The sequence below is a fragment of the Narcine bancroftii genome, chromosome 1, assembly GCF_036971445.1.
Source record: "Narcine bancroftii isolate sNarBan1 chromosome 1, sNarBan1.hap1, whole genome shotgun sequence".
In the NCBI taxonomy this organism is placed as follows: domain Eukaryota; kingdom Metazoa; phylum Chordata; class Chondrichthyes; order Torpediniformes; family Narcinidae; genus Narcine; species Narcine bancroftii.
The window spans coordinates 356,007,397-356,022,556 of NC_091469.1; the positions used below are offsets into that span (position 1 = coordinate 356,007,397).

The following is a 15,160-nucleotide window of genomic DNA, read 5'->3' on the forward strand; positions in this document are numbered from 1 at the left end:
TTTTAAAGCTATCTTATTTTCAATTTTACAAAATTGTATATTTTATACATTTAATTAACTATCACACATTTCAATCTTTAAAATATGTGCTATTGGTTTTAGCAGTAGAGTGGCTAGCAATGGACATTTACTTTTGTCTTTCTGCTAGGACAATGAGTTCTCTCATTGCTGATTTTTAACAGTTAACAGATTTTTAAAACAGTATTTTCCTGAAGTGGTTGTGCATCATGTAGGCAAGGAAAGTCCCACATTCAGTTTAACAGGTTCTGAATGATGGTGCTGGAATGATTGTAGTTGGTTTCACTATAGACGACAGCTGTATGGACATCAGATTGGGCAGGAGGATTTTGGCTTGAGATATCCCACAGTTGAAAGATGCTTCTTTATAGGCAGGGTCTTGGGGTTAAGGATGACCAATGAGGTCATTGTGGGAATCGCAGTTTCTTTTACAAGCGGGACGGGAGGCAGCTCACTGAAAGGGTGTCTGGGTAGTTCTTGATGTGGTGTACTCTTTCTGTTGCTTATTCAGGCTTCTGCATGCTCTTCGTGAATGGCTTTGAGATTCACAGCATCATTCTGACCTTCTCTGCTTTAAATGGTCATGGGCCAGAGGTTCCAAGGCGTGAGTGGGAATGTTGCACTTAAAAAAAAACTTGCCTCCTGAAATCTTTTTCTCTCTCTGCCTGGTAATCTCTCCCCATGATAGAGCTCGGATGAGGACATGTTTTTCGGAAGTCTGGTGCCTGGCGTGGGAACATCATGGTCTGCCCTGCATAGCCGACTGAGAGTAACCAGTGTCTCAATGTTGGGAGAGGACGCTGACATTGGTTTGCTTATTCTTCCAGTAAATTTAGAAGATTTTATGGAGACATTTGTATAAGTCACTTTGGCATTGCCAACCCCAATGGAATTTACCTTTCATGTATGTTGTAGTTTTCAAGAGCAAAAAGAAAAGGGTAAAAAGATTTGTGTATATTCATGCAATATCTGACTGATGCTTTGCCCATCCTAAAGGACAAGCATATTCCATTAACTAGGCAATTTTTCTTCAATACGTTATATAACCATATAACCATTTACAGCACGGAAACAGGCCATGTCGGCCCTTCAAGTCCATACCGGTTCACTTGATCAACTCCACTAGCTCCTCCGCAAATTCCTGAGGAAGCAGAGGCTTTCTTCATGATGCCACTGGTGCGCTGGTTGTCGTGTAGCTTAAAAATTTTACTAAGATGGATCTTGATTTTTGATATGCCTGTGGTTTTGGAGCTAATGCTCTGTGTGCCCTTTCTATTTCCATTATGATTTTAATGATTGGACAGTGGTTGTTTCATTTTATATTTGGCTATCATTTTGTTTGATTTTAATTGTCTTTCAAGTTTTATGGTATAATGTGCTTTTTAAAAGTATGTAGATAAATTTAATTGCATGTTTTTAACCTATTGTTTTAGGCATACACAGTTCAGGGACAGTATGCAATTCCTCATCCAGATGTGAGTCCTGTGCTCTAAAATCAATGCCCTCTCTTATTTGTTCTTGTCACCATTTACTTTCTGGTAAAAACACACAAATGCTGGAGGAACTCAGCAGGTTTCACAGCGTACATAGTTGGTAAAGATATATATCTGACATTTTAGGCCTGATCCTTCTTTCTAAGTATGAGTAAAATACAGACAGGTACCTGAATCAAAAGGTTGGGAAGAGGAAAGAAAGGATAGGGAGGCACACAGCCCTGCACTGAGTATTGCTCTCTTCACTTGCTGACATTCAGTGCTGCGTGGATTCCTACACTGGTTCCGGGCCTCTCAGTTTGGCCCTGACCAGGATCTCGGGTACCTGCGCTGCATTGACTGTTGCTCTCTTCATTTCTTTACCTCCTATGGACGCTGCGAGACCTGCTGAGTTCTTCCATCCTTTCTGTGCTTTTACTAAAATCATAGCATCTGCAGACTTTCATGTTTCATGCCATTTACTTGAATTAATAAGTGGATGACAGTTTGCTGTAATCCTTGCTCTATGCAGTATTTTAAGTATTAATTGAAATGTGCTTTATGATGTACAAATTTGTTCGAAAGTACACTGATTTTGCTTGATGTCTTGGGCTTAGTTAATGATTTAAATGTAAATAGTTAAGCATCAATAGTTGTTTAACATATAATAGTAGAAATGTCATTTGCTTTAAGTATATTTTAAATATAAAGTAATTGCTTTTAAACTATGCATTTAATTCAATTAATTATATTTTTGATAAATATGGCTTCTGTATTCTGATGTAATTCCATTTGATTGGTTAGCTCTAATTTCCCATCCTGCCCTGCAGTTGACCAAGCTCCACCAGTTGGCTATGCAGCATACCCCTTTTACTCCCCTTGGGCAGACCACCCCTGGTTTCCCTGGTACGTACCCTTGACTCCCTGGGGATGTCCTTTCTCAAAGCAACTTTATTTCCCATGGTCATTATATCACTTATTTATGTGTGGTCAGTGACCAAATTTCCTGTTGTCACGTTTAATGGTGACTAATTTTGTATTTACCCTTAAAATAAGTTTTGTTATTAATAGATATCTGTCGCTGTCTTGTACTCTTGTTAAGTTTTTGTTTTTTTTTAAAGTAACCTCATTTAAATGTAATGTTTCTGTTGTTGATTCTAATGTTGTAAAGTATTGTCTTGTTCAATGTGTTCCTGAGGTTTCATTTGTCCTAGTACTAGACATTTATGTGATAACAAAACTTGATATTCTCATTAACATACACCTTTTGCATGTTACATGAAAAGTTTGTGTATAATATAGAAAAAAAGTAACCAAAGCCTGCTTATCAATATATCTCTTTCGTTATTCTGTTTAATATCATTTTAAAGTATGATTTTAATTTGGAAAGATATATTCTCTTATAACCCTCAATATAAATCTCTCCTGTCCCCCTCATCACTCTCAGTTCAGTGTTAACTTTTCCTTGAACTCCTTTCTCAGATTTTCTTTTTAACCCCACCCCACTTTTGCTTCGTCTTGTCAGTTTCCCTTTTCACCTACGTATCCCTCTCACCACTTTATACCTGTGTTTTCCTCTTCCACATATTCTGTATATCTATTACTGTTTTAGAATTCTTTTTGCACTTTATTCTGTATTTCTAAGACTTTGTGCTATTACTTTTAATTCTATGTTGCTTTCTCTTTCAATTCTTTGCTGCTTCTCTCTCAATGCTCTTAGTCTTGTCAAGCAAAATTGTTTTTGGATGTGTGCCAATAGGCTGGTGTAAGAGTAATCCCTTTTTGTCCTATCAGGAGGATTGGATGCTACAGGTCAGACCAGTTCCCATGAACTTGCTATCCCAAACGATGTAAGTTCTTTGAAGTGATGTACCGTTTCCCTCTTCGTGCTCGTTTCTTCGTATTTATTTATCTCTGTAAATGATGTTCACCCTTAAACATGTCATCTGTGAATGCAGTACATTTTCAAAAAGTAATTTAAAATGATTGGAGCTGGACCATGAATAGAGTGGAAGGTTCTAAGAAAGAGAAATTGCATATAAATAGAGTTAAAGAGTTAGCAACAAAACTGAAGAGAAAGATGGGCTGTATCATCTCTTCAGTGCCTCTTATTTTGGTTCCAGAAACACAGTGCTTCACACTGTTAACTAACGATGGGTTTTAATATTAACCATTCTATCATGATATGTTAACCAAATAATTAAATTTTTATTATAATATCTGTAGTACTCATGCAAGAAAAAACATTACTCTAAAATGTTGCGAACTAACAACCCTTTTAATTTTTGTTTGGGACTAAAGGGACTTTGATAGCACTAATAAAGGAATACCAATGGAAAATTCACCAGACAGTGGTAAATTCAAAATAATAGTTTTTATTAAACTATTAATAACAAAACATTTCTTACTTATCTCTAAATTTAACCCCACTGATCTTAAGTTTTAAGAGTAAACTGAATAGTTACATGGATGGGAGCATTCTGGAGGGTTATGGAATGGGAGCAGGTCAATGGGATGAGCGGGCCGACTAGAAGGGCCGAATGGCCTTTTTTGCTGTAGCGTTCTATATGCAAATATAAAATAAATGTGTATGTGTGTAATTAAAGTCCCACTCTGAAAAGTCAAATTTTAAAACTTTAGCATCATTTTAGGCTTTCCCAGATGCTGCGACTCCAAGAATGAACTCTCTTTGAGTACAGTGGTTCTCTGTAAATGTGCTGTGACCTGTGTGTGATCCTATACGAGCCCACAACTAACTTACTAAGAATACAAGTACAATATTTTAACTCTCTAGTGTACTTTACTAAGACATTTTTATAAGAACTATAACTTAACTTTAACCCAAATATTACTATTAACATGGATCCATAACATTAAGAACTAGCAAGTTGGAGATCAAGTAGAGAGCCATAAATTCTGTACAGATACCAACAATTGAGCTATTTTCCTGGGGATAGATTGGCAGCATTTCATCTTCAGTGTCTAAAACAGCCATGAGCACATTAAATAAAAGTATTTCATCTATTTCCAGAGAAGTACTTTGACTGGAATTATAAGTGGAATACGTTGTAGTTGTCAGGTTTTCAAACTTTTGGTTGTTCCTGTGAGACCTCCTGGGATACAAATGGAACCTCTTCAAATATTGTGCTTTGAATGGAGTAAATGGCAGGATACTTGCTCATTTATACTCCTGAAATGTTCAGAATGTACACTTGAAACAGTGAAATCTCAGTGTGTTTAGGGATGCCTCAGATTTACTGAAGCTTCAGGCAATCTTTATGTAAGGGGCCAACATTTTCCTAATTAGAAAGTTAGAGACACATGTTTCAATGGCTATTTTAACAGGACGCATTTTGCAATTTGTGTACAATTTTTCCTATTTCTGTTTACTCTGTTAATTGGTAAATTGTCTTTTCTATACAGCTCTTTAACAGATTTCAATGTCTATTTTATTCTTCCACAACAGTTAATAGGGTGTATTATTGGCAGACAAGGAAGCAAAATAAATGAAATTAGACAGATGTCAGGAGCACAAATCAAAATTGCTAATGCAATAGAAGGATCCACAGAACGACCGATTACCATCACAGGATCCCCTGCCAACATTAGCCTGGCAGAGTACCTCATAAATGCAAGGTAGGTTTGTTTTTGATCGTTCTTCAAAATTCCTATGACGAACACCTCACAGACTGACGTAAGAAGTTGTATCTGAATTATTATGAGTATCCAGTCTCATATATTGAAAATAATCAGTGAGAAATTCTGGGATGATGTTCATTACATTCATGAAAGAACACTCATAATCCTGGGCTGAATCCAGTATTTAATATAGATTCACATCCAACACCACGCCTCAACATTGATCGTATTATCACATCATTCAGTTGTTAAAGAGCGTTTTAACTATAATAACAAAGCTATTAAGATTGTAATGAGGTAGCTGTTACCATGTATTGCTGGCTGCACTGCCAAATGTTAATCAAGTCCTCTGTGGTTGCTGCATGACTCGGTAAATGAAGGCTCTGTAGTCCTGTAAAAACATATCATCTTTTACCTTGCAAGCATGGTATGAATGATAAATAAAGGTGTCTTGACTTCCTGCTCCATTGTCTGGTCCTCCACAAGACACCCCAGAAGTGAAGTATCAACATAAGAGACACATGTTCCTATTGTTGCAATGTGAAAGGACTGATGATTATCCTAAATTGGATTGAGAGGGAGTTGAAATCCCTCAAAAATACCTCCCTATAGGTGGGTATTGGGATCAGCTTTACCTATCTCTAGTCAAAATTGTCAAAGAATTAAATAATGACACATAGATTGAAGATCTGAAATCAATTCAGAAAATTTTTCAGACTTATGGGATTTATAGTTATGTGGCGGCCTGCAATCGCGGAGATTGGGCTGGAACATCGGGTGGCAGCACACGCTGACAGGGATCACTAAAGTGACTCCCAGGACAATGAACCAGAGGTGGGGGTGTGTGGTAGAAGCTGGGGCAGCATCAGACCAACAGCCCTAAAATGGCATTGGTCAAGCTGCCCAGCTAACACAGCAGAAACAGGCTGGGGAAGAAGGGCATTCATATGCATGGATGTTCCTGCCCGCTATTATTCATATGGCTGAACTCAGTCAATCAGTAAAAAATAGCAGGAACTTGAACAGTATAAAAACAGCCTTTCCAGCCCTAATAAAGTGAGTGAGCTTAACTTGCCACACTGTGTGTGTGAACGAAGCAGCAGTCAGCACAGTCGGCCTGAAGCTCCTAACCCTCTGGACAGTTTGACCCGGCGTGTGGTTTGACCAGGCAGAGGCTCAGTTCCAGATCTGGGGCATCACAGCAGAGACCACCCAGTACAAACATGTGGTCAGCGCCCTGGATCCACAGACTGCAGACAGAGTGGCTAACTTTATCCACAGGCCACCATCGGAAGGCACATACATTGCCTTCAAAAAGCTATAAACCGAGATGTTCGGACTCTCATGGCGAGAGCGAGGAGCACGTTTGCTCCACCTGAATGGGCTTGGAGACAGATCTCCATTGGCATTCATCAATGAGATGCTTGCCCTCCTGGGAGATGAGCAGCCCGGCATCATGTTCGAGCAGGCGTTCCTGGAACATGCCTGAAGACAACTAATTGCTCCAGGCGGATGCGGATTTCTCTGACCTCCGGAAAATTGCAACACGGGCAGACATTCTGTGGAAACAGAAACAGAAGTGCTCGGCTACCATGGGGCTCGTAAAGAAATCCCGCAATCAGACCAGAGCAGTCCCAAGCAAGGAAGAGCAGACGAGAGGCAGGAGGGAGTCCAGTAACAGATGGTGCTTTTACCACTGGAGATGGGGCACCGAGGCCTGCCGATGCCAGTCCCCCCTGCGAGTTCCAGGGAAAGGACAAAGTCAGCTGTCACTGATGGCCATGTGAGGGCCGTGGGTGGCCATGACGGCTGGCCTCCAAGAGAGCCTCCTGTATGTCTGGGACCACCTGTCCGACAGACACTTCCTGGTGGATACAGGAGCAGAGGTCAGTGTGATATCCCCAACAGGGTTGGACACTAGGCGCAGACTAGCGGGACCCACGTTGAGGGCTGCCAACAACAGTAGTATACAGACCTATGGCACTCGTAGGGCCGAGCTTCAGTTCGGAGGCAGTCATTTCTTGTGGGAGTTCACGCTGGCCGCAGTGGAACAACCACTCCTTGGAGCGGATTTCTTGCGAGCCCGCAGCCTCCTAGTGGACCTTGAGGGTTAACGACTCATCCACAACAAGACCTACAAGACTATCGTACTGAGGAACGCTAGGTTTCCGGCAATGCACGTGGACTCCGTCCATACCTCGGAGGATGAGTTCTCCAAGGTGCTAGCGGGCGTCCTGGCAATCCTTTCCCCTCGGTTCACAGCAGAGATGCCTCGACATGGCAACAGGCATCACATCCTGACCAAGGACCCACCACTCCACGCAAGGGCAAGAGACTTCTCCCCGGAGAAGCTCCAACTGGCCAAGGAGGAGTTCTGCAAGCTTGAGGAGTTGGGTGTTGTTCGACGGTCAGACAGCCCATGGGCCTCAGCCCTGCACATGTTGCCTAAAGCAACTGGGGGCTGGAGACCATGTGGCGACTATCGCCGGCTCAATGAAGCCTCCACTCCCCCGGACCATTACCCTATGCAACACATCCAGAATTTTGCAGCAAGCCTGCACGGGGCAACAATGTTCTCAAAAGTGGACCTTGTGCGAGGATATCCCTAAGATGGCCATCGTTACTCCATTTGGGCTGTTCGAGTTCCTGAGGATGCCATTTGGGCTCAAAAATGCGGCACAGACATTCCAGTAACTGATGGACGCAGTGGGCTGAGACCTGGACAACACTTTTGTCGACCTCGATGATATCCTCATGGCAAGTAGAACCTGACAGGAACACCTTCAGCACCTCTGAAATCTCTGTAGTTGTCTCCAGGAGTTCGACCTCACCATCAACCTGGCCAAATGCCAGTTTGACCTGAAGACCATAGACTTCCTAGGCCACAGGATTACAAAGGACGGTGCTACATCACTGCCCGACAGCATCAAGACCATCCGCAGCTTCCCGAAGCCCAGTACAACCAAAGGTTTGCAGGAGTTCGTGGGGATGATGAACTTTTATCGCAGGTTTATCCCAGCAGCTACCCGAGTGATGTGTCCTCTGTTCATCCTGATGTCTGGCAAGGAGAAGGACCTGACCTGGGCGATGAATCCTCACGTGCGTTTATGGAAACCAAAGAAGCCCTGGCCAAAGCTGCACTCCTGACCCACCCCAGACCAGATGCACCCAAGGCCCTCACAGATGATACCTCAGGAACAGCGATTGGTGGACTCCTGGAGCATCAGATTGAAGGAAGTTGGTACCCACTAGCTTTCTTCAGCAAACATCTGCGGCCCCTTGAACTAAAGTACAGTACTTTCGATACAAAGCTGCTGGCACTGTACTTAGCCATCCGCCACTTCTGGTTCTTTCTTGAGGAAGGGCTTTCATGGACCTCAAACCACTGACTTTTGCCCTGGCTAAATTCTCAGATCCCTGGTCAGCCCGCCAACAGAGACACTTGTCTTGCATCTCTGAGTACTCCACCGATTTCAAGCACATCTTGGGCAAAGACAATGTGGTCACGGACGCCTTGTCAAGACACAGTATCCACTCCCTGGTCAAAGGTCTGGACTTCACAGCACTGGCAGAGGCACAGCAGCAGGATGATGAGATCCCGCAGTACAGGACCGCTGTCTCAGGCTTTCGGCTTTGGGACATTCCAGTTGGCACAGGTACTACCACCCTCCTGTGCGACGTAGCCACCATTGTCCTAACGGCATGAAGGCGACGAGTTTTTGATTCCATCCACGGGCTGGCGCACCCATCCATCAGGACTATGGTCCTGATGGTGACCAGCAAGTATGTGTGGCATGGATTGCAGAAACAAGTCTGGGGGTGGACCAAGGCATGTATGCAATGCCAAACAATCAAAGTGCAACGACGCACCAAGGTCTCCCCACAGCCTTTTGAGCCAACGGAACGCAGGTTTGACCACATTCACATGGACATAGTGGGATCTTTGCCAGTCTCTCAGGGTTTCTGCTACCTGTTCACAGTGGTCGATCACTTCATCCGGTGGCCAGAAGCAATCCCCCTGGCCGACACATCCACCAGGTCCTGTGCCAAAGCACTCCTCTCATCCTGGATTGCAAGATTCGGACTGTCACAGCACATCACTTCTGACCAGTTTGTGGACCGACATTGCCAACCTGTGGGACGCTCAGCTACACCATATGACGGCATACCACCCGCAAGCCAATGGCATGGTGGAGGGTTTCCACAGGCACCTCAAGTCCACCCTTGTGACCAGACTCAAGGGCCCCAACTGGGTGGACGAGCTACCATGGGCACTACAGGACATCCGAACAGTGCTGAAAGAAGACCCCATGCATCCTCCGCTGAACTGGTCTATGGAGCCCCACTCACAGTTCCCAGAGATTTCATTCCACAGGCCAGAGGACAGCAGGAGGAGACAACCACTTTCCTGGACAGGCTGCGCAAAAAGGTTGGTAACCTGGATCTGATCCCACCCTTCAGACATGGACAAGCCAAGTTCAACATCCTCAAAGAACTCAAGGACTGTGAGTACGTGTTTCTACGCAGAGGACCCCACTGTTCACCACTGCAGAAGCCATACGATGGTCCCCTTCAAATAATCCAGAACAATGGAGCCAAATTCGAGCTGGACATCGATGGTAAACCAAAGGTCTTCACTACAGATAGACTCAAGCTTGCCCATACAGACCCAGCAGAACCTGTGGAGATACCAACACCTCGACACAGAGGCAGACCACAAAAGACTTTGGGTACTATACCTATGGCTACTATAGACTGTAACACCGGTTCTGGGGGGGGTCATGTGGCGACCCACAATTGCGGAGATTTGGCCGGCACATCGCGTGGCAGCAGACGTGGATAGAGATGACTAAAGTGACTCCCAGGACAATGAACCAGAGGGGGGGTGCGGTAGAAGCTGGGGCAGCATCAGACCAACAGCCCTAAAATGGCATTGGTCAAGCAGCCCACATGACTCAGCAGAAACAGGCTGGGGAAAAAGAGCATTCATATGCATGGATGTTCCCGCCCACTATTGTTAATCATATGGTTGACTCAGGAACTTGAACAGAATAAAAGCAGTCTTTCTAGTCTTAATAAAGTGAGTGAGCTTAACCTGCACACTGTGTGTGTGTGTGTGTGTGTGTGTTTCTTTGTAGCGGTCGGCTACAGTTACAACTCCCATAATATTTAATTATTTATTTCAACCAGCTATTTTAGATGCCGGTTTTCAAGAATGGAATTTTTTAGATATTAATAGTTTTTAAGATTTTTATACAACATTTTATATCTCCAACAAATGCGGACAATATTTAACCTTATCAAATAGATATTATTTCAAATTCAACATTTTGTTCGCTCTAAGCTTTAACATTTCCTACTCTTCCTGACCCAAATTTTATCGATGAACTTTGAGTTACAATTTACTCATAAAGGTGTGATATCTGCTTTATATTATAAACTATTGAATATGAAAGCAATTTCTTTAGATGGAATTAAAACTGAATGGGAGAATGGTCTGAATATCTCTTTCTCAGAAGAAAAATGGACTTCAATTTTGGGCCTGATTAACGATTCATTATTGTGCGCTAGGCATAGTCTTATTCAATTCAAAGTGCTACATCATGTACATTTCTCAAAAGTCAAACTTGCTCAAGTTTATTCTGATATTAGTTCACTTTGTGACAAATGTAAAATATTCTGCCTCCTTGTTACATATGTTTTGGACTTGCTCAAATTTGCAAAAATATGGACTGACATTTTTAGAACTTTTTCAACTATTTTTAGGACCAGTTTAGATTTATCTCCAGTAATTGCACTATTTGGTTTTTCTAAATATATATTTTATCTTCTCATCAAAGACCACTTTATTGGCAAGAGGAGCAATTCTGTAAAAAAGGAAAGATGAGTTCCACATAATCAACGGCCATTAGATATTATGCCCTTTTTAAATCTGGAGAAAATTAGGCATAATGTCACGAAGATCAAGATTTATTTTGATCAGACTTGGGGCCCATTTATAGTTCCTTCCATAATTTGACTAATTCGATCCGATGATGATTGTCGCTGGACGTGCTTGTTCGGATCCCCTGAGGCCGCTTGTTCGAATTTATCACTATGAATTTTTAACTTTGATTGCTGTGGGTTTTAATTTTTTTCTTTTTTCTTTTCATTTTTTTTCTTTCTTACCTCTTAAAACATAGTATGAATGATCAATTATTGGATTTAGAATTAAGTAGTATTGCTACTGTCCCATATGTTGTAAATCTGCAGAGGTTTCATTGCAATTGATTTACTGCTTTACTCAATAAAAATAATTTTAAAAGAAAGACAGTTATTCACTTCTGTTCAATTCACCTTAGAACGTAAAACAATACAGCACAGTAGAAGCCCTTCGGCCCTTGATGTTGTGCCGATGCACTAAACCCTCCCTACCTCATAACCCTCTATTTCTCTCTCATCCATGTGTCTGTCTAAGAGTTTCTTAAATGATCCCAATGTTAGGGTCCTGACCGCCATGCAAGGCATTCTAGGCACCCACAAAAAAAACCTTAACCCTGATGTCTCCCCTAAACTTTCCTCCCTTAACTTTGTACATATGTCCTCTGGTGTTGGCTGATTCTTCCCTGGGAAACAGGTGCTGGCTGTCCACCCTGTCTATGCCTCTCATAATCTTGTGGACCTCTATCAACTCTCCTCTCATCCTACTATGCTCCAAAGAAAAATGTCCCAACTTTGCTAATCTTGCCTCATAAGACTTGTTTATCAATCCAGGTAGCATCTTGGTAAATCTCCTCTGCACCCTCTCCATAGCTTCCACATCTCTCCTATGATGAGGTGACTAGAACTGAATACAATTCTCTAAGTGTGGTTTCACCAAAGATTTGTAGAGTGCAACATGACCTCTCTAGGATCACATAGGCCTTCTTAACTATTTCTATTAAGAATTTTGTTCTGAAGGAAGATAAAAGTCGAATATAGGCATTTTGTTCCCTTTCCTGGGTAATTAAAAATAAATTATTTTTCATGTAATTGTAGAAATGTTCAAACCTAATTCTAGGAAAATTATATTTATCATATATATGCTAGTGCTTTTTATTTCCATCAACATCCAATGTTTGTTTCAAATTGGAGCACACTATGCGATGATAAATGCAAGGATGTTGGTTAGAATCTGAGGGGTTGCTTTTATGAAGCTGAATTCTGATGAGTTAGATTAACGTGTGTGGAGATTGCGTGTCAAGCAATTTCCTCATGCTTGATCAACCCATAAAGTTGCAAAATAAATGATAATTTTGATAAGATATTGGATATAAACCACAACCTTCAAAAATCTAATTCAGCCAAGGATCAACAAATAAAGAAAATGGGGAACTGACAAGAAAATAAAATTAGAAAAATATTGACAAAGGTGAAGGGTTAGAAATTAAGAATAATTAATTATTGTACCATCCCATCCAATTCTACGTCCAAGTACATTGCAAGAATACCTTCAGGAGCAGGTTAGGAATTTCAGTACCGTAATTCTTCAAATGATGAAAATACTACATGTATATTTCACATTTTCTTTCATTTTCACCAAGAAACCGTTTCCAAAAGCGACGTTTTCATAAATCATTGTATCTCGGATGCTCACGATCAACAATATCAGTAGTAGTTTTGGGCTTTGGTTTGTTTGGATTTTTGGGGCTACTTGAACTTTCTCGTGAGAGCAGCAGTGAATGGAGGTTATTGACAATCGAAATTAGTAAAAACTACAGTCTCATGACTGATTTCTTGTGATTTTGTGAAATCTTCCCAAAAGTTAATCTGGGAGGTGGTATAAAAATACTGGAGATGAGTGAAATTTGCTGTTCACTTTCTGATCTTTGTTCATCTCTGCAACCCTCCACTTCAAATGTTGCTACTATTTCCCTGGGCCTTGCCACAAATGATGTCTTCAACATTTTCTAATTGAAAGCAAATGTATTTGCCTTCAAAAACACTTGGCCTTCAGTAACTTCTGCCTGTGCATTTGAGACTCATTGAACATTAATACTGTTCAATTTCTCTTTAATAAATATTTTGCTCTTTTGTTGTGTGTCCAAAGAGGATGACTTCATATTTTCCCACAACTGCTATATTCCAGTCTGCTCATTTCGTTATTCCAAATCCTTTTGCAGCTTTTTCATATCCTTACTCTATGTAACATGGTTTCATCAGCAAAGTTAATACATATTTCACCCCTCAACCAAATTGTTTTTTTAATACTTTATTTTAAAATTTAAAAACCCCACAATAACATCAATTATAATAAAATTCATACAGAAAAAAATATATGCGGATAATAACAAACCCCCACCAACCTCCCTCTCCTTCTTGACTAATACCCACCCTCCTTCTCCTATATCTATCTATTAAAGAAAGAAAAGAAGATCGTCAAATAAATATATAATTCAACTACTCGGCTGTGAAACCATGACGTCTCACCGGAACGGATTGAGAGGTCAAATCTTCAAACCAAGAATTTTCAAATATGGGGCTCCATACTTTACAAAAAAATGATACTTGTCTCTCTAATTATATGTTATCTTTTCAAGAGGGATACAAGATTTCATTTCAGCATACCATCTTTGCATTCTTAGAGCTAAATTAGATTTCCAGGTAATAGCCAACATTTTGTAGATACAGCCAAGGCTGTATTCAATTCAATTTGATACATTGTCAATCTTGATCTTAAAGCAGTCGTCTTAATATCTCCTAATAAAAATAACATTAGATCAAACGGAAGTTTAACTTTTAATACTTCTTCCAAAAATAATTTAACGTATCCAAAAGATCTTAACTTTAGGACAGATCCAAATTGAATGGGGAAAAAAAGTACCAATCTCGTCACATCTAAAACACCACATCTGAAGATATTAAATTTAATCTGTTTATCGTTATTATCAAGTAAAAACCAAATTGTTAATATAGATTGTGATTAGTTGAGTCTCAAATACTAATTGCCACATAGGAAGTAGATTGGAGACCTTGTTTAGTGGACTGTTTAGTTTTTCTGACTCAATTCCTACGTGAGAGAGAAAATTTAAAAAAAGGTCTAATTCTTACCAGGCTGGAAAAGTCAAAAGGTGATTTCATTGAAAGATTGACAGGATAGATCCTGAGGTTGTTGACCAGAGGGAATAGCTTTAGAATAAGGGCCTGGCCTTATAGGATTGAGGGGGAAAAAAATTATTCAATCTGATAGTTTCAGTCTTTGAAATCCTCTACCACAAAGAATATCAAGCAATTTTGCACAATGTTTATTCAAAGAACATTTAAAAAATACAACACATTAACGTGCTCTTTGGCTCACCATGTCTGGACAGACTCAATGTCAATCAAACCAATCTCATCTACCTTTTTTGTATCTATCCAAATTACTCTGAAATGTTGCTATCACATCTGCTTTAATCATAACCCTTGGCAAAATGTTTCAGGCACCTACAAAAACATGGAACAATAGAGAACAGAACCAACCCTTCAGCCCACAATGTGGTGCTGAATTGTATAAATCTACCTCACACTAATTTAATCCTTCCTAACCTCACAACCATAACCTTCTATTTTTCTTGCATCAATGTGTCTGTCCAAGATTCTTTTAAGTGCCTCAAATTTACCAGCCTCCACCACCACCCCAGGCAATGCATTTCAGGCATCCTCTATGTTTTTATAAAAAAAACTTTACCACTGGCATCTCCCTTTAATTTTCTTTCACTCACCTTAAACTGATGTCCTCTGGTATTTGCTATGTTCACCCAGAAAAAAAGGTGCTGGCTATCCACCCTATCGATGCCCCTCATAATCTAATATAACTCTTGGCACCTCTGAACTCTCTATTGTAATTTTAAAAAATTCACTCGCATATCTCCTTTAAATGTTCCCCATTTTACCTTCAACCTTTTATACCTATGTTTTAGCATTTGATGTTTAAGGCTCAGACCATCCATACCTCACGTCTATTTGTGTACTGAATATCTGTCAGATCACCCCTTCAATCTCTCCTGGCTATTAATCTACCAGTTCCTATC

General features: G+C 40.7%; 1 protein-coding gene across 10 annotated transcripts in view; it reads left to right on the forward strand.

Annotated features, from left to right (window-relative positions):
* The window catches only part of LOC138749880 (poly(rC)-binding protein 3), a 158,704-nt gene that overhangs the window by 123,907 nt on the left and 19,637 nt on the right, over positions 1 to 15,160 (forward strand). For 3 of the 10 annotated variants that reach the window (XM_069911871.1, XM_069911889.1, XM_069911879.1), the window contains 5 exons: positions 707 to 844; positions 1,452 to 1,493; positions 2,321 to 2,396; positions 3,285 to 3,340; positions 4,957 to 5,126. In XM_069911871.1, coding sequence (XP_069767972.1) covers positions 707 to 844; positions 1,452 to 1,493; positions 2,321 to 2,396; positions 3,285 to 3,340; positions 4,957 to 5,126 — 482 coding nt within the window. Of the gene's footprint in view, positions 1 to 706; positions 845 to 1,451; positions 1,494 to 2,320; positions 2,397 to 3,284; positions 3,341 to 4,956; positions 5,127 to 15,160 lie in introns of those variants that run through there. The other 7 variants (XM_069911900.1, XM_069911923.1, XM_069911934.1 and 4 more) reach the window with 5 other exon arrangements.